The 19,501-nt window shown below is 44.1% G+C and overlaps 1 protein-coding gene across 2 annotated transcripts in view; it reads left to right on the plus strand.

The window, feature by feature from the left end:
• SFMBT2 (Scm like with four mbt domains 2) overlaps positions 1-19,501 on the plus strand; it is a 125,713-nt gene that overhangs the window by 52,158 nt on the left and 54,054 nt on the right. The window contains exons 5-7 of one of the 2 annotated variants that reach the window (XM_075428530.1): positions 69-157; positions 3,293-3,539; positions 9,804-9,901. In XM_075428530.1, the coding sequence (XP_075284645.1) occupies positions 69-157; positions 3,293-3,539; positions 9,804-9,901 (434 nt within the window). Of the gene's footprint in view, positions 1-68; positions 158-3,292; positions 3,540-9,803; positions 9,902-19,501 lie in introns of those variants that run through there. The other variant, XM_075428532.1, reaches the window with a different exon arrangement.

Consider the following 19,501-nt stretch of genomic DNA (forward strand, 5'->3'; position numbering starts at 1 on the left):
GTCTTTAAAACACATGTGGCAAATCCATACTGTGCTAAGCATTTCTTATCTTTCTTCCCCCTCCTCAGCAATCAAAGAGAAATACATGGACTGGACGGAGTTTCTCATACACGATTTGACCGGCGCCCGGACCGCACCTGCAAATTTACTGGAAGGCGTATGTATTAGATTGCAGTTTCTATCCGATACGGTGTCGCGATGTGCATGCTGCTGCAGTGTTTGTGCTCCTGACGTGTAGGGCTGTGTGCTTTCAGTGTCCATGTGCCGGCAGTGGGGTCTGATCCAGCGCTGGCCAAAAGTCGGTGGCAGCGTTCCTTGACTCTGCTGGCTCTGCTTCTGACCCAGTGATGGGCAGTTTGTTTCGCCTTGAGGCTGGAGGGTGGTGCTTAAAAAGTTGGGTACTCAAGAAAGGCTGGGTGGTGAAGGAGAGTGAGGAGGGAGTCCGCAGGAAGGAGAACTCAGCCCTTCAGTGCCCCATTAGATCCACCAAACTGGTGACCTGAGCTTACAGGTCAGGAGAGGGGGTTTAGCAGGTTGATGGGGGAGCAATGTCAGATTTATGTATATATGGACACATTCCCTCCTCCTTAACACAGCAGTCAGATTTAGCAGGGAAGTTGAGTGAGGTGGCCTCAGTCATCTGTAGTCAGGAGAGAAGGGGCTGGTTTTTGGATGCACCCATACGGCCAAGAACCCAGTCTGTGCAGCATATTCACAGGGTGACTTGCACCTGGTGCAGCCTCAGCTTGCCTTGAAATCTTGGACAAAAATCCCATAGATTGACCTTGAAACCGTGGGAGCAGGGCACCTTCTCCATCAGGACCTGCCCCACTCTTGTGTGGATGCTGTGTGGGCATTTGGAGAGAAGACCCGTCCTGCAAGAGATAATTCTTTCTGCCCCTCTTGTTTAGGCTGGGAGTGAAGGCATACAGGCAGTTTACCTTTGTGTAAGCGCTCACGTTGGCTTTTTGGAAGCACGTGTGCATCCAGGCACCATTTTTGATCATTTTGTCCCTGGTCACTCCCACCAGCCGCAGCTGCGTCCTTTTTCCACGTGCCTGTGCAGTACAAGCCGTCTGGCAGGGAGAATTAATAGCGTACAGTCAGGGATTTTTTTTTTTTTTTTTCCCCCTCCAATCCGTTAGCCAAACAGCCCTTGCACAGCCAAAATGATGCATGTCCTCAGGTCTGCTGCATCCCAGTTCCCGCACCGCTCCCAGGTGGCAAAAAGCTGGCAGTGTCCAACACCCGTCTCTGGTGTACGCCAATGCCATCGCCAACCTCCCCATTCCCTTTCCGCAGGCAGAGAAAAGAGGCAGCCCCAGGCAGAAACGCGGAGAGGGAAAAAGTTGCGTTGGCTTGAAACAGTTTCTGAAGCCCTTTCCGGCGTTTTATGCGGTGTGTGTGCGTAGTGCTGTGTGCCGTGCGATGTCTGTAACCCCCTGTCGGCAGGTTTGCTCTTCGGGAGTGCTGCAGATTGTTGTAATACCATTAAATCAATAAGTAGTGATGCTTTTTTTGTTGTTTGTTTAACATGCCAGCTATGCATATAAAGAGTTCTTGCGTTATGGTAAATGTTAATATTTCATGCAGGCCGATTATTAATCTTAGCCATTCGGTTCTCAGGGGTAAGTGACAGCTCATTGGCTTAAAATTTAGCACACAAATCAGAGAAGCAATATTCGCTTTTTTACAGCTGAGGATTTATTATAGTAAGTTAAATCATTACACCATCGTTTCATATTAAAGAATGTTTTGTTGCAATGAAGCAGTTGTACGAGAGAAAAAACCCATTAAAGTAGATTTCTATTACATCATTAAATTCTGACACTGCATTTTGCCATGAAATAATATTTGAAGTGATTATACAGGTGCTTGTAGCTTATACTGTAGAGAAGTGGCTTATAATGGCAAATGTATTGTTCTCAGAAATATCTATTAATCATAGAGCTGATTAACATTGTACGTGTGATAAGGTTATAGTTAATTTTAATTACATTTTTTACCAAATTCTCATTCTGTTACCTGCATATTTGGCTTAAGAGAGATGTAGTCAAAACCAATTGCATTTCAAAATTGTGAATATTTTCAAAATTCAGTATGAAAGAGAACTTTTTTGAAAAATAAGGCTTTTTCCTCTCTCTCTTTTTTTTTTCCTAGCCACCCCGAGAAAGAACCATCCTGGACTTAGTCTGATTTACAGAGTTAATATTTAAAAATTACTGTGAAAGGTTTATATTGTTTAATTAAATAGAAACGGGACAAACACACAGGAAAAAAATAAGTCCTTGTTTTTAATATATTTTTTATGTACTTAGCATTTTGTTTGGGGACCAGTGCTCCCAGCTCTTGAGGTGTTTTTTAGTGCTGCTCTTAAAGTGCTGGAATTGAGAAATTGCAGAAGAAATGGAACTTGCATTTAAAAAAAAAGAAATGTAACTGTTACATTAGTGGAGAAAAGCTTAACAACAGAGGGATGCTCACAATCACAAAACAAAAACACTGCGCCCCAGAGGTGTCGTTCTGCAAAGCAGCTCATGGTTTTTTAATGCCTGTGGTTGGCAGCGTTGCAGGTGTAAAGTTAAGCACATGTGTAAACGGTTGCAAAACTGGGATCACAGAAAACACTGTGTGTAAGCAAATAACCTCGTTCACTGGGGTTTGTGGGGCCTGGTGGCTTGATCCAGCAAGTCCTGTGTGCTTTCGGCTTTGATCCTCAGGCCACTTAAGCTGATGGGAACCTGCCGTTGGCGTTGGGCTTTGGAGTAACCACCATGGACTCTTGCCTCCATGGCAGTGGGGAATTATTTGCTCTACATGCCAGTAAGAGCAAGAGAAAGCCTCTGGTGGGAAAGATCAGTGCAGAGAGGGCAATTTCAGGGTCGTGCTCCAGATAGTTGTCTTTTAGCTAAATGCCAGTGTCCAGTCCTGTGATTGGTTCTTATCAGCTGCAGGCAATGAGAATTTGGTTTGAAATCCTCCAGTATAACTGGGCTTTGAGTCGTTCAGGACCATCTTAAGTGGATGTGCCTTATGAGCTATTCCACCTTTCATTATTCTTTTTTTGTTGTTGTTGATGATGTCGGTTGAGAAATTAGCACAACTGTTGTTTTCTGTTTTACTTCTGAATTTGCACTTGGAAGACATTGGGTAAAATAGAAGAAGAACAGACTGTTTGCTGATCGCTTGGATGATGGTGTGAAAAACAAAAATAATCTTCTGCTGTCATCTGTTTCCTTGAGAAGTCTTCAAATAAAGTTTAAAATAAGGAGTTTTGCTTCTATTCAAACAGCCTCTGCGAGGAAAAAACCCTGTAGACCTCATTACAGTTGATTCCTTAATAGAGCTGCAGGATTCCCAGAATCCCTTTCAGTACTGGATAGTTAGTGTGGTTGAAAATGTTGGAGGAAGATTACGCCTTCGCTATGTGGGATTGGAGGAGACTGAATCCTATGACCAGTGGTTGTTTTACTTGGATTGCAGACTTCGACCAGTCGGTTGGTGTCAAGAGAATAAATACAGAATGGACCCACCTGCAGGTAAAGAGCCTTCTAAAAATACTGTCTCCCTTTGTGGCGTTTACTGATGTTTTTGAGATTCTTGTGCAACCCATTTCTTTTTCTCCAGCATTCACATTGCTTTGACAGTAGTTTCTAGTGGTAACACAGATGGCATGTGAGAGTCATCTAATTTAGGTTCAAAATGGGCCAGGTAAACTGTATTAAATTTATTTAATAAATTCAGTTTAGCTTAGCTTACTCCTGGAAGGAAGCAGTGTCCAATAAAAGCAATTTCATGCAGTTTTTCACCAAGAAGCAGAGCTGATGGAGATACTGCAAGGATGTGCCTGCTTGCCCAACCCTTTCCAGTGGCGTTTCAGGGGCCAGGTCTTCGTGGCCATACTGTAGGAATTCTGGTGGAGGCCACCCTGTGAGCCAGTCTTCTGCTGTCCAAATCAAGTGCTAGGTGACACCTCTCAGCATATACTAGATCCATTTGCTTTCCCATCACGCAAAGAACTCTTGCCTGTTTGTCTTTCCATGACCATGCACTTTTCTGTTGGGTAGCAGTACACCTCCATGAAATTTCCCAGGGCTGGAGAAAGTGTTTGGGACCGTCATGGTCCTTCTAACACAGGTCTTTCATGTTCTGCCATAACATTGCTGTACAGATGCCAGCTGAGACCTGCCTTGTGTGTAACCAGTCAGAAAGTGCAGTGAGGGTGCTGGGTTTGTCTGCCTGTCCCTGTCAACCTGCCCACTGAGAAGTTATGGGATGTCTATTGCTAGAAGCTGAGAAAATACTCCTTTGAATAAGGGTTGATGGGGTCTTTCAGATTTAAAAGACCACAGATTTTGTCCTGCATTTTCTCCAGGGGAGTGAAGTCTTTGTGAGTATGTCAGATCAGATTGAACATCAGGAGACTGCAGCTTGGAGAAGAAGCTCTTAAGAGTTTTTAGTGTTCAGACGAGCTTGGGAGGAGGGAGATAGGGACTGCAGTTAAGCCAGTCTGAGGTCAGAAACTGGAAGTCAGAAATCCAGGGGCAGGAGAACCTCAAGGGACAGGAGCCAGGCAGAAGAGTCAGGCACAAGCGGGCTGGGCCAGGAGGATGGGCAAGAGAAGAATTTAGGGGTCAGCCTGAATCGGACTTTGAGCAGTGGGACTGAGTTTGGCAAAAGGAGTGGGATCAAACCAGCAGGGCAAGAAGGAGTGCAGGGCTGAGAGTAGGGGAAAACTAAGGATTACTAAGGTTTAGCAAGCAGGATGAGTCCTCGGGACCACAGCACACAGCAGCGGCTAAGGGCTGCTGGCAGCCTCCTGGAGAAACACTTCCAGAGGCATTCACCAGGAGCTTCTGGGACTGGCTTTGGAGATGTGCTTCCATCCAGGCTGTACTCCATTGCAGCAGGGAAAGACTGGGAGAGTGAATTATCTCCACCACACCAATAATATTGGTGAAAACTTTGTGAAAGTTCCTGAGCAATTGGGTTTCTCTCTAGTCAGGGTGTTGGCTCTGCATTGGTCTGACTTGAGTTGGTTGAGTCGTGTTGGTTGACTTGACTTCTTTTGGAGTTAGGGATCTGGTTAAACATGATAGATTAGGCTGTTACATGCATGGTCTTCTTTGGGGCAGATAGTGTGCAGCATCTGTATTTTTCATAAAGCTCTGGCTTAAACTTGGGGCCGCAAAGCTGTTTGCCAAGTCCTGGGGAGCGTAGCCCCAATATGCTGGCTGTTTGCACCTCCAAGGTGGATGCCCCAGGACTACTGTTTCCTTTGAGAGACGAGGTGCTTTCTTGATTAATGCACAGGTTTTGGCCTAGCAGATGTATTCCACCTTTTCCTGTGTAGGTGAACAACTTGTCCCGGTCTGTGCCTCATTTCTTTTGTGCCTAGGGTGAAATTTTCCCATGGGTGTCAAATGATAGGAGAAAGGTAGTCCTTCTTTGGATAGATATTTCTGATGTGACTTCTCTCTGTCACACCGGCCACAGAGTGGTTACCCTGATACATGCAATTGCCATGTTCCCAAGTCTGTCTGGGTCTTGGGTCTAACTTGGGGTCTCGAATGCTTTTCGGAAGCGTGTGTTTTGCTTCACTGATAGGTGGGAATCAATGTTCCCCATCACTTCCAAATTAGATGCGAATGCTGGAAAGCATGAATATCACTCACTTTGTTATTTTGGAGAGTATTTGTGTTACAGAGAAACACTTTTTCATTGACTTTTTGTGAACCCTCTTGGCCTGTATAGGTTTGGTGGATCAATACAGAAATGGCCTAAATGAGAGTTGTGCTTCCTCTTTGTTTATTCCATTCTCTTTGTACTCTTTCCTCCTTTTATCCAGTTGTGCTTCCTTCTCTATGGATTCCCTCCACCACCTTTTTTTCTTTTAGTTTTTTTCAGTTGTCTCTAAACTTGTTACTGGACTCTTTATTTGCTAAAGTTGTTTATGTTTCTTCTCCCCTCTCCTTGATTTAACTGCTTTTAAAATTTCTTTCTCTTGTTTTCCTTTGCCTTCATCTGATACCTGTTTCCTCTCCTTGGCATTTCTCTGGTCATTCACTTTTTAGTGAACATCATTGTTACTTACGAATTCAATGCCCAAGATCATCTTCCTGACTTCCATTGACTTAAGCAGATGGTCATTACATCTTCTAAAGTTGTGTCTCATAGGAGTTTGCTGAGGAAGGACCCTTTGGGTCTCAACCCTTCAATTTTCTCACAAGTCCTCTCCTGAACACTTGCCTCAAAGAGCTTTCTTTGATCCCCTGTTCTGGTCTACCCAGTTGTCAGGCTCTGCACTCCGGAGAGCAGCCAATCATAAATGGGAATCTGATGAGTTTCTGGAGGCAGCAATGCTGGTTGTTACACTGCTGATGTAGTGGACTCTATCGGCCATCTAATGTCCATCTAATATCAACATGTTCATAAACCACTATGGATGAATAAAGTGTATGAGACAGTTGTGTTATCACCTTATCCCAGAGAAAGAAGAGGGAAAAAGCCAAGTGGCCGGTCTTAGGGGATCTGTTTCAAATTAAAGGGTCTGCAAAAGAAATCTGGGAGCAAGCAGGGTGAGATGCTAGCAGCAGCAGGGATGGAGCTACTAAACCACAGACTGTTAAAGGATGCAATTTCCTAAGGACCTCAGGCCAGGAGAGTGTGCCAGGGACACATCCCTGCTTGCTCACATGCTTCCTAGCGACTTCTGTAGTAAATAGCATTTGGACTAGATAGACTTTTGTTGTGTGAAGGACCTAATACAGATGTTTTTAGGAAAGAGAGACAGTCTGTGGGCAGTATGTTAATTTTTTACACATCAGGGATTAAATTCACCTGCCATAGTGTAGGCATTGAAGACAGTTCAGCATGAGCTATTGCTTGCTCTCTATGATCAGCAGAGAAAAGGGGATGCCTAAGACACGTCCAACATAGGTCAGATGAAATTATGTCATAAACCTATTTTTGGTGTTGAAAGTAAGTAACACAGACCTGGTTGTATAACTTGAATGTCTGAAGCCAGTTCAGGTGATTTCTTGATTGAAAAAAGGAACAGGTTTATATCAAAGCTGTTATGAATCTCCTCCAAATAGATGCTGAGGACATGCAGTTGCTCCCAAATCAGGCTGTGTGTTCAACTATGTCAAAGGAGGATGTTCAGTTGCTCATCAGTTCTGCACGTTGTTACCATGCTTTGCCTACCCTTGACTTGGATGCTGCATATGCACCTTTATCTTTTTTTCCCTTTGTGCCTGGGCTGTGATTTTTATGTGTTGATCCACCTCTGGGACCTGCCAAGTTGTGTTTCACCTTGCAGAGCAGTTTGAGGTCAGTCTTTCAAGTTGCAGAGCATCTCATATCAAGGAGATCCCATGGATCCAAACGTTGATAGACAGAGAGGTCTTTATTTTCTGAAGCCATCCACATCCCAGCACCCAATTAACATACGAGAATGTGCCAGAGGGTTCTTAAGAAATAGCATCTTGGCTGTCTTCTCTGAATGGCAACTTTCAGGGGCTTTATGTGTCTTGCGAGCCCTTTTAACTGAGGCAAAGGGGTTATAGCGTGTTTTTCCCCTCAGATGTATGTCTGAATCCAAAGTGAGCCTCCTTGGTAGTGCAAATTGGTGCAGCCTGCTTGACACAGAGCCGCTGATGGTCTGGCCTCGACTGCTTATGCAGGAAGAGATCATCTCGTTTTATGTTGCTTTCTATTTAAAGACAAATTGGCAGTCATTTTAATTGCTCACTCCTTGTTAGCCTAAGTACAAATTGACACAGTAGACTTTGTTCAATTACCTGCAACCCTATCACTTAAACAAAATGCTTTATGCTCTTTTAACCGTGCGATTTAGTGTCCATATACTTGCCAGCATAAGCTAGCTGCCACTAATTAAATGCGCATCACATATTGCTTGCTAGTTATTGAAGCCATTGAAGTTGTCCTTATCTCTGAAAGTTTGATGACACTGCCCGAAGACGTTGCTGCTTGTTTTCACTGATACTGGGCAAAGTTGCCCAAAATGCCACTTTCTTTTTCTTTCCTGCGCTTCACTGCTATCACGGTAGATAACGAGGGTTTGTTTTCAGCTTGCTCTCTCCAGGGAGCTGGGGAGCATCCAGCAGCGTTTTCCAAAACTCAGACTTTTTGATAGTTGAAACAACAGGCTGGCTGCAGCTTGGGGCAAAATCATGTTGTCTTGGGTATTTCCGCGTTAGGCATCATTTAAACCAAAAGGAAGAAACAAGGTGAGTCCTTTCCCTCCCTGCGCTTCAAGTCAATCAGAGCTTCTGCACGTAAGGGAGAACTGGAGCAACAGGGCTATAAAATAATGAACAGGGCTATAAAATAATGAACAATTAGTTGAAGAGTGCACTTCTTAACACTTGTGACTACTGCACGAGCTGTAAACAGAGACTTGAAATGTATATTCCCATTAATAACCAGACAGTTGAGGAATTGCAAATACAGCCCTGAAAGGTTAACATTTCCCTTTTAAGTGCGTTTAAATTCGTATGCATATCCTTGATGTCTGTTCTGAAGTAGGGAGGTTTGATATAGTGGAAGTATAAATACATCCACTTCCAGTGAGTGATTCTGCAAATCCTGTTTTGATAAGGTCTTAAATCTGTTAAGATCAGAGCATAAAATTCTCTTGTACCGCTAGTGCTAGGTGAAAACAGCGCTTGCCAATTCCTTTTTTTATACATATTTTTATTTCCTCCTTCAGAATTGTAAGATACAGCAGTAAGTCTTTGCTAGCTGGTAAATATGTATATGGTTATTAAATGTACAGAATTTAAATGCAAATTGGGCCAAATTGAACTGTGATGTAAGTGTGTGAAGCCAAACTGACAAAAGAAAAGCCTCGCACTGTTCACTCCTTATCAAGGTTCAAGTTTATTACTGAGTAAATGTTCATTTCCATTTTAATAATTGTTGTAATCTATCTACCTATCTTGTCTCTTTAAGACCTTGATACGAGTGTTCTGCAATAACTTGTTATGTGCAGGATAACAATATGTTTTCTAGGGCAGAAGTAAATCCAATATAATGTTCTTCATCATAGTATTGTTTCCTACATTGTTTCTTTTGATGATTCATAGACATTTCACTGCACTGAACCATAAAGGGCTTGTTAAAATAATGATTTAATAATATTAAACCTGTTTAAAGAAACTCACTGAAAGCAATGTGAATCTGCACAAAGATGTTGCCTAAACTATAATGATGAAAATTCATAAGTGTAAGTCTTTGAATTGATGTGATAGTGTGGTTTGAGTGTGGCACCAACAAACGGGCCTGGGTAGAGATCTGGCTGGAATGTTCTTTTGCACACCTGCCCCCACCCACCGCAAAAAAACCCCAACCCAGCTTAAAAAAAAAAAGACTTTCAAATGAACAGAAGCCTTGGCAAAGCTATTTCTGTTTTTGTTCAAATATCACTAATGTTGGCTAAAGACCTGAGACTCCTCAAACTGGAAAACATCAGGAATTTTGAATATTGAAAATGAAAGGAAAGTTTTTGTTAATTTCAAGTAATGAGATAGTACAGTTCTTGTTTCTTCAACAGAAAATGAAGGTTGTGTATTTTTCTGGGTTTTACTCCACGATAGAAAACACAATCTTCTTCAAATATGCCCCTGCCTAGTTGCATTTGTGTTGGCTTTAAAGATACACTCTGTTCATTTCATTTGTACTATGCATTTTTATGACATAGGAACTGAAATCTTTCAGAAATGTATGATCCCCAAACAGTCACCTCTTGGTTTTGTTGTTTTTTGTTGTCATCGCTTTAGATATCTATTCTCTGAAGACTATATCTGAGTGGAAATGCGCTCTGGAAAAATCCCTTAATGATGCAGCAAATTTTCCTCTTCCAATGGAAGTGTTCAAGGTAAGAGATACACATTTTTCCTTCACTAACAGAGCCCATGATTAATAAATATGATGCAGTGTTTAGCGGCTTATGTTAAACTTTTGCAGGAAAGGCTGTTGCTCTAATACATCACCGTGAAAGGTCACAGGTGAGGTGTTTGTATAAAATGCAGTTTTGTGTGTGGACTTCCCATTCTGAGAACTGATTTCTTGCAGTCAGTGTTTTGTAGGGACTGGGGATGATCAGCACTGATTTCTCCAACATTATTTTTCGTGTGTCTTTTTCTGTTAGACCTGTGCAAAGGCATCATATACAACCATGAAATAGTAAGGCTGCGAATGTGAAAGCTGACATAAACTGGACAGCTTTCTGTGAGCCTTGCACCAAAATTTTCATCTGATCACGAGCCACAAGTCAGAGAAACTTGCTTCAGGGATCCGTAGTGGAAGTAGGAGATAATTTGATAGTTTTACTCCCACCTTATTTTTTTTTTTCCCTTCTCACTCTGTTTTTTAATAGTTAGAGATGTGCTTCAGCCCTGAGGCACCAGCTTTAATTTCCTATCCATAATCATGATGGCTCCAGATAATCCTGATTTCTAGCTGTGCCTGTCTGGTTTCTAGGAGTTACATCCTTGCTGCGGCACGATGGGCAGTGCGGCTGTGGGTGTGAGAGGATGCTCTTGGAAGTGTGTTAAAGCACAGCGATGCCCTGCTGTCTCCAGTGTCCCCTCCTGCTTGGGGACCTGGTGGACCATGGTGCCCTCCCCACCACTGTTCCTGGCTCATCCAGCCTGGGGACCCTCTAGGTTCATGTGAGAGGATGCTCGTGGAAGTGTGTTAAAGCACAGCGATGCCCTGCTGTCTCCAGTGTCCCCTCCTACTTGGGGACCTGGTGGACCACAGTGACCTCCCCACCACCGTTCCTGGTTCATCCAGCCTGGGGACCCTCCGGGTTGCTTCCTGCCCTAAAGGAACATTGCACTGGGAAACCCCAAAACACCCCATGCCATTGGTGCAGTTCATGTGTAGATGTGGCACTTGGGGACATGGTTTAGCAGTGGACTTGGCAGTGTTAGATTTACAGTTGGACTTGATGATCTTAAAGGTCTGTCACAACCTAAATAACTCTGTGATTCTATAATTGGAAGGCGGCACTCATCGTCTCCCATCCTGGTGCCACCTTCACCCTTTCTGCGGGGGCATGCTGGCAGCTTCCTGTGAGGGATCCAGGCTCCTCGCCCAGCTGAGATGCATTTCAATTAGCAACATTAATTTGAGAACACTTTGCTAATGGCCCAGGCAGTGGCTCATTTGCTTGCAGCGTGAAAGCTCTGCTAGGCTGGGAGAAGTGGGAAGATTTGTGCGTCGGCTTTCGGCGTGCACGTGGGTTTGAGCAGCCCTGTGTTGTGATCGGAGTGGCGTGCGGACAGTTCTGATTCTCAGCCATTTATTTCATACAACGCTTCAATCTGCCAACTCGGTTAAAGTTTGTATTTGCAGTTTCAAGATGAAAAATGCGTTGTGTGGGGCAGGGATTAGATCAGAATAGGGAATGCCTAGTGTGTAAATCTTATTCTTGTCTATATGAAAGAGTGAAAAATGTTTCTGATGAGGCTCGTAAAGCATTCCTTTTTTTTTTTTAAAGTTTATAACTAACAGCTGTTTTGCTGCCTCTTCTCAGCATGCCAGACTCATACCCACTTATTTTAATTATTGCATGAGGGTCATAAATATAAATTCAGCACATCCCAGTTGCCGTGCCATGCAGTTGGACCTTGCAAAACATTCGAATGCTTGAATGGCCCAAGAGGAGAGTTACTTTGGGGCCAAACACGACAGAAAGGCAGCATTTGGTCAATAGGGCTTTTTTTTTTTTTTGTAATGCAAAATCTGAGCACAAGGGGAGCTGAATTCAGTGTCTGGTGTTACCTAAGCCCCTGGTTCCGGTGCTGGGAAGGCAGGAGGCTGAATAAATGGTTTGCATGTAGGCATCACTTTATTCTGCCAATTTAAGTCAATTAACCTCATCTTGTGCCTCTTAAGAAGAAAACTATGAGAGCTTCTCAGTGCCTGTGAGCATTGTCTTGCTCTAGTCATGACTTAAACAGGAGTTAAGGAAAGCCTTTAGGAGACTATATGAGACTACACTTGTCTGATCTTACAAGATAAGCCAATATTTATGTGGGTGACCTTCAAGGAGAATCCCAGGTCCCAGCAAAAAGTGTTGAATACAAAAGTGCCTTTTTTTTTTTTTTCTTTTAATTTTTTTTTTGCAAAGGTAGCACAGAAGTAATGTCTCTACATGGTGCCTGGGGCTCTGTGCTACTGTAACTGTCATGTGTTAGATGAGATATAAAACACAAGGTTTGACAGCTGGCAACTGTTAAAGATCTTTTGGAAAGCTGGAAATGTTTACTTTGGCGGACATGGTAAACTGCACACCGAGCAATTATATTCTGGGTTTTCCACATCTCACTACAGAAATCCATCAGTGAGGAGAGCGTAAGTGTGTGCTTGCTCCACAGCCATGAGTGGTCCCTAGGGTGAGCATGTGCGTGTATGGCTGGATTACGACTTAGGTGACTGCTGTCCTTTGAGCTGTGCATGGCTGTGGGTGGTGTCACTAATGCACCATCAAACTGGTCCCAGGTGGTGGGGACAGGAAAGCAAACGTGCATTTGTAGCAGGAGAAGCAGCTTCTCTTATGGGTCCATTGGCCCATTGTTGCTGTCGGTGGTGATGCTCTTTGGTTTTGGTGTAATAGGGTTGGGCTCTGCCTGAGATGTCATAAGCCATGGATTTGAGCCTGAATTATCAACACTCAGAAGTATGGCAGAGCTGAACTTGCATGTTGTGATCTTCGGCAGGAGATCCAAAAATCCTTTGCAGAAGCACAGCCCTCATCCCCTTTTGGCATCCAAGGAGAGGGCACCAGCCACCAGACCACATGAGCTGGTTGCAAAATTCAAGGGGGAAGGCTGCAAACAGGATCCGCTTTTTTTTCTGGTGCTATTTTACACTTGGCCATATGTTGAAAGTGTTTGTAAGATGGTTTGGGATCCTTTGAGAAGGAACGTGATGTTCAACTGCCAGAAAATGCTGTAATTATATAGCTGCTAAACATAGTATTTTGCAAACTGCACCTCCTGGAGCAAGTTTTTTCTTCACAAAAGCTTTTTGCAACACACCCGCTATTTTGTCATTCTGTTCTTTTCAGAAAACATGTTGATCCTTAAAGAAAACTAAATACAGGCAGGATTTTCAAGGGTATTTGAATAGTTTAGCATCACAAATTGTTCTGAAAGGCCACAACCCAAGGGGATGTGTCTTTTGCTGTTTCTGCTCCGATTTCAGGGTGCTGTAGGTAGCCCCCATGCTTGGCTAGGTATCAGTCACAAATGATGGCTTAGGCCTTAGAGGACATCCGAGAAAACAGCCAGGGCTTTGGGTAGGAATAAGGGTGGTTGGACTGTTACTAGGGCCTGATTTCAGGTTAAGTGTGACAATATCAGTGGTTTGCTTCAGTGATGGCATTGCTGGTGCTCTCTAAGCCTTGCATGGGGAAGCCAGAGTCCAAACACAGCACCTTCCGCCCCTAATATTTATGAATCAATGCATTTTTAAATTAAGTTAAAGCCCTGAACCCTGGTAAAAAAGAATGTTGGTCACAATCATGGGATTTAGCTTCCTAGAGAGAGGCAGGATTCCTGGGAATCTTGTCTGACATCCCACTATGCTCCCGCTGGTCTCCTGTGCCGTATCTGTGGATCCCATGCAGATGTGGATCTCTGAGTGTCATTCAGCTCACTCCAGACAGCTCTGTTTGGGCAACTAAATCCTACCCAGAATTTGCAGTGCTCATCGTCTTTCCATAGATGTTGCATATGGGCGTCCTATTCCCAGTTCCCTCCGATGGCTGTTAAATGGATCCCAAGGACTAACTTGGGTGGAACGGTCACCAGCCATATCCCTAACCCAAACTCAGTTAAACTGCTTGAAGAGCACAGACGCTTTGGAGGGAGAGGTGATCTAGGACAGGTGGCGATCCCTGATTTATAGCCCCATTGCTCCGTCTCCACCCTCTGGTCGTCCTTTCCTAAAGTTGTCATCGTTTTTTTCCAGCTCAAAATGGTTCACCCTCTGGCAAAAAAAGCTCTGCACTGTGCCCAGCCCAGTGTGCCCCTGTTTCTGACTGGAGCTTTTGGATGTTTCCTGTAATCGGTAACAGCATGTGTTAATGGTAAGACTAATGATGTGGAAGGAATCATGTGGGACAGATCTCTCCTAAGGAGAGTGATGGAGGGACCGCCCATCACCCAGGCAAGAGCTGGCCCTGAAATTCCGGATGGAGAGGTGGTTCTACTTCTACACTCAAAAGTATGAAGACAAATATTAAACAGGACTTCTTCCCCCCTCCAAAATATAATTTTTACATCACATGAATTGTGCATGTTAGTTATGAGAGTAAGATGGACTATTTCTCCCGGACTGATTTTTTTTAAAAAGGAAGACAACATCTCTCAAAAATTAATAAACCCTTTGGATGTTTTAGGGTGTTTTCTTCCATTATTTGGTATTCTGGAGGAGATTAAAAGTAGGATAGAGAAACCCAAGGGTTACTTTCTGCGCAGAGGCAATCCTGACCTGAATGGATGAATAGGCTTGAAGTCCAACAGGGTTTTTCTGTCTTCAGCCCCTGTAACAGACGGGCACGTGCTGATGCAGTAGCTTAAAATGAATGTGATTTTGGTTTGACTTGGAAGCCAAATCCCAGCATAAGCGATCCCCAGCCCCTTCATGCACTGTGGCTTGGCTTGCCCTCATCGCGCACGCTGTGCTTTAATAACCCGTGAGTCGCCATGTTGTTTGCAGGCTGCCAGATTATTTATACTCCATCTGTTCTTCCCCATCCGTAGCACTCACCAGCCCTTCTCCCTGACTGCGCTTTGCCTGGCTGGGAGATGTCCACGGTGTCCTGATCCCTCTGTTGTTTGGCTGCCTTTTAACCCACTCCTGTCTCAGCTTGTTAAAGCCATTTATCTTTGCAAGACCCAATAACCATCATTAGGAGTATTCCACAAAGGTCCTTACAAATGTATCTGCCTTCATGGCTCTTGGGAGCAAGGATGTCTCTGATATCAAAGGTGCCACTCAGATGAGATGGAGTCTGGTGGTCCCTCTGTGGACCAGGGAGAAGTTTTAATCTTGCTCCATCTCCCTCCTGACCATGCGCTTTGCAAGGAAGTGGGTGGGACGAGCAATCCAAGGAGGTGAATGAAGTCAAGACTTGTCCGAGACACCATGAGGGTCTGTTTGGCAGAACCCTGTGGAAGTCAGTGTTGAAGAGAAATGCCAGAGACAGTTCAAGCTGAGTTGGAACTGGGTCCCTCAGCCTTCCTTGTCTCTCTGGCTGCACGTTCAGCATGTGTGGTTTTCTTTCTCCATTACATGCTGGGTCTCTCAGGATGGTGAGAAGTTAGCAAAAGGGCCTGATCCAGTTTACTTACTGCATCCAGACTCAGTGTGGGAGATTTTGTGTGTGACAACCTGAGCTCTTGCCTCCTGCATTCTTGAGCATGGCAATGCTTTCCGCTGAGAAGGGCTGATGGGCACCTACAACCCAAGTCTGCTCCCCTGTAGAGGGTGGGTGATACCTGAAAGTCATCCATCTAAAGATGGAAGATTTTTCTCAAAGAAGGTGAAAACCAGGTCTGGTCCATAGCTGTTTTGCAGGGTAGTTGCAGCACACAGTGTGCACTGAATTTGTTCTGATCCTCTCTCCTCTAACAAATTCCCATTGATTTCTCAATAGCAATTACTGCCATGACGTTACTGAGGGCAGACTCAATCCAAACAAATGCCTGTGAGGCCTCAGTCCCTCTGCATGGTCAAAGTACTTAAGGGTATGAAAAGAGACACTGATGGTTTCACTCTGAGTGCTCGAGTTGGTGTTCCCTCCTGCATTTTCCTTTCCACTTGACTTTCCCACCAGTGAAACCGGACCTGTGCATGTGAGACAACAAGGATTCGTTAGCGAATACTTGTGGAGTGGGGCAGCAGTCCTGAACGCTGTAAGATGCTAAAAAAGCAAGAACAAATACACACCAAAAAACCCCAAGTGAATGCATATCCGTCTCTTTTACCTCTGCTGCCCGTGCTTCCACTGCCTGAGTGAATCCAAGCAGGCGCTGCGTAGGAGGGGATCTTTGCCCTAATGCCATCTGTGGCGGGCCGAGCCATACGGAGAAGGTGTATTTGGATTTAGACCGGCTACTCAGCAATGTTGCTGTTTCTATGGTAACTATTTTTTATTCAACAAGAGGAGCTTAAAATCTGTAGGGCTGAATTTGATGCTCGGCAGAAGCATCTGCAGTTTGTAAGGGGCTCTTCAGTAGGTGCAGCTCGTGGCTGGCCCTCGTGCTCATTACTTCAGGGTCACAGTATCTCTAAAGCCTCCCTCCCAGCACCCTTTCCTCTTCATCTCACCCCACGTCTCTACATTTTGGTTTTCCCGTGGCTGCACTTGTCAAACTGAGGGACAATTTGCTCATGTTGTGTCTTACCAGGGGATTTTTGTCTCCCTGCAGAGTGTGTGTCTTCAGGGAAAATTGCTCCGTGTTTAGCAAAGGAAGTTGATGAATCGCAAACAAGACTGATTCATCTGCAAATAATGCAGAGGATTGCATTTGGGAGGGTTTCTTTATTTATTTTTTTTGCTCAATTAAAAAACAAATGCCAGATTCCTGTAGAGGCAGTTTAACCACTGCTATTACTGTGTTTGTGACTGGTTACTACACATCAGCTTTGTGATTAAAATTAGGCTATTAGAAGCAGGCAGTTTCTTGGAGAATTAGGGGAAACACTGGGGGAAGCGATTTCTTTGAAAACAAAAACTGAATCAGATAATATGTTTCCAATCATACCAGCTGGGGCCCACTTCTTGTGTGTCTTTTAATAGGGTAAACCAGGAGAGATGTGACTGAAGGCAATAGCATTTCACACTGTTACAGTTGGTGAGGATTAAAGGAGGCTCAGGTCAATCATTTACTAAGTGCTCAGTGTTTTTAATCAGCCTCTCAACTTTGCAACTTTTCAGCATTGAGACTTAGTTGTGAATTTTGCACAAAGTTGCAGTCTTATAAATGGTGTGAATATAACTATGCTGGACCAAAAAAGCCCTGAGTTTTAGGGTATTTGAAAATTCGAGTTCAAATTAGATCCTTTTCCTCTTATCTATACACTGTGTAAGCTGCTGGGTTTAAAATGAGAAGACTCCAGTGTTGTAGCTTGAGCAGAATGGGCTGAAAATGAGCATTTCACAATCTGGAGACGATGCCGTTCCTTGGGTTTGTGGACACAGCTAGAGCAACCAGCCCATAGTACGTCTTCCCTGAATGTCATGGGCAAGAGCAGCTTAGCCAAGTCCCTCTGCTCTATCTGCATTACCCAGTCCACTGTAAAATTAAAATTACCTGAGCTCCACCCTTTGGTGGCCAGAACGCTGCTGTGATGTGAACAAATTTGAGTTTATTTACACCTAGATGACATTTGTTGAGTAGAAATACTCAGAAGCCAGATTTAGCAAGGTGTTTAGGCACCAGAAAGGGCAAATGACTCTGATAATTTTGAAGTATATCTTTTTGAGCTCAAGCTCTAAAGCCAGTGCTTAGTGATTTTGTTATTAGGACTTCAGCATGTCACCCGCACAGTTACTTCCCTATAGCCTGTCTGCATCATTAAAGAGTCTGAATACTATTGTAAATCTGTTTCTGGGTGTGTTTTAGAATGACATTTAGGCTCCCAAGTCAGCTGAAATTTATGAAACCTGCACTGCTAGTGAGGTGTTAGCTATGGAGGAGAAAGTGATACAGCTATCTCAGTACTTAAAGAAGAGGGTTGGGATTTAGAAGCCTGGTTCTCCTCCCAGCGCTGTTGCTGATTTATTATTTGACCTTCAGATGTTTCAGCTTTCAGCCCTGCAGGTGGTTGCAGTGAGCTGTTGCAAAGCCCTTCAGTATTTTTGCAGAAGGGTTGCAGAAACACATGCAGTACCGAAGAGGGAGATAATGGTGCAGATGCGTATCGAAGTGGGGCCGTCTTTCAAGCAGCCCGGAGCGTTGCAGACTGTGCATGCTGGCAAATTTGCAAATGCGTACTGCTCTAAAACTGTGAGTGTGGGGCTGAGTTTAATTGCTTCTTGGGGTCTGCAGTGAGAGCTGTGACAGCCCTGGCTTTTGCCGGTGGGTTTGGGCTGTAAGCGACAGGCGTTCATTTAGTGGAGGGTTATGCAATTTTCCATTCATTACCTGTGAGTGCCATCACAGGCTGTAATCCATCATATTAGAGATTGTGACCCTTTGAATGATTGACTGTGGTGCTCGTGCCATGTTAATTCATTGTACTTTCCTTGGTATGATTTTTCACTTTGCTGTGAGGGACCCTTCTACATCCTTGCCATTCCAGCTAATTTGACTGCTCTCCAGCAGTCAGAGGGTATTTCCATCGCCCACCCAGGGCTCCTGAACACTGGGACAGGCAGTCTGCTGGTGTAAATCCATGTAGTCAGTGGGGCTGCTCCTGGGAAGTATTGGGTGCAAGTGGTGACCCTGCTTCGGCAGGAGGGTTGGACTAGATGACCCACAGAGGTCCCTTCTAACCCCTACTATTCTGTGATTCTGTAAAGGTTCACCACGCATGAGGCTACAAAATTCTCCAACTGGTCAAAAATACTCTGCCTATTCATCTCCATTTCAAAGAAAACTCACTCGGAGTAGTTGCGAGAAAATAATGGCTGGTGACATCCTTAGCGGTGACTTTGAATACCATGGAATAGTGGTAAAGGGTTGAATTCTGCCACCCATAATAATTACAAGCATTTCTTTTGCTTGGCTGCAGAGCCTGATGGGGACCAGGGGAAAGTCTCACCCGTCCAGTCCTCTGCTTGTAGCTGCCTCTATTAAACAGGCACCGTTCCTGTCAATGTGAATAAAGGGAGGAGAGAGCAGTTCATTATCCAGTGTATCACTTTGAGTCTAATACTAATTAAAAGCTTTGCATTCACTTCTGTGGAACCTATTCTTAGAAATTATGTAAATTAATTGGAGTTTTGAAGAGGAGCATATGCCAAATCCTAAGTAATTCCCTGCTGACTGAGGCAACTCCAGCACTGGAACCAGAGAACGGTATCAGGATCGTTTTTTCCTTTTGTGGCTGCAAAAATCTAAGGCTGTTTCAGTGAATTTTGATGCCTCTTTTTAGCAAATATACAAGAGAGATCAGATATCCAGACCCTGACCATTTGCCAGAGAGGTACGATACAAAGGCTTTTTCTCCATGAAAGCTTTTCCATCTCAAAAATGACATTTAACACAGACAAGCTTTTTACTTCCGCAGCCCTTCTCCAAACAAATGTACGTTCCTGCTTCAAAGAGGATTTTGACCCTCAAAAGGGAGACGTACATGAGATCCCATGAGCTCCCCTTGCGAGTTCACTCTTGCTGTTAATTTAATGGGGAAGATATTTACACGCTACGCTGAATGAGAAGGGACATTTGATCCTAAGGTACATAGTGTGTGGAGAAAAGGGGACATGCTTTGAAGTAAAATAGCTTTAAAT

Source organism: Opisthocomus hoazin, chromosome 8 (assembly GCF_030867145.1).
Source record: "Opisthocomus hoazin isolate bOpiHoa1 chromosome 8, bOpiHoa1.hap1, whole genome shotgun sequence".
NCBI classification, from domain to species: domain Eukaryota; kingdom Metazoa; phylum Chordata; class Aves; order Opisthocomiformes; family Opisthocomidae; genus Opisthocomus; species Opisthocomus hoazin.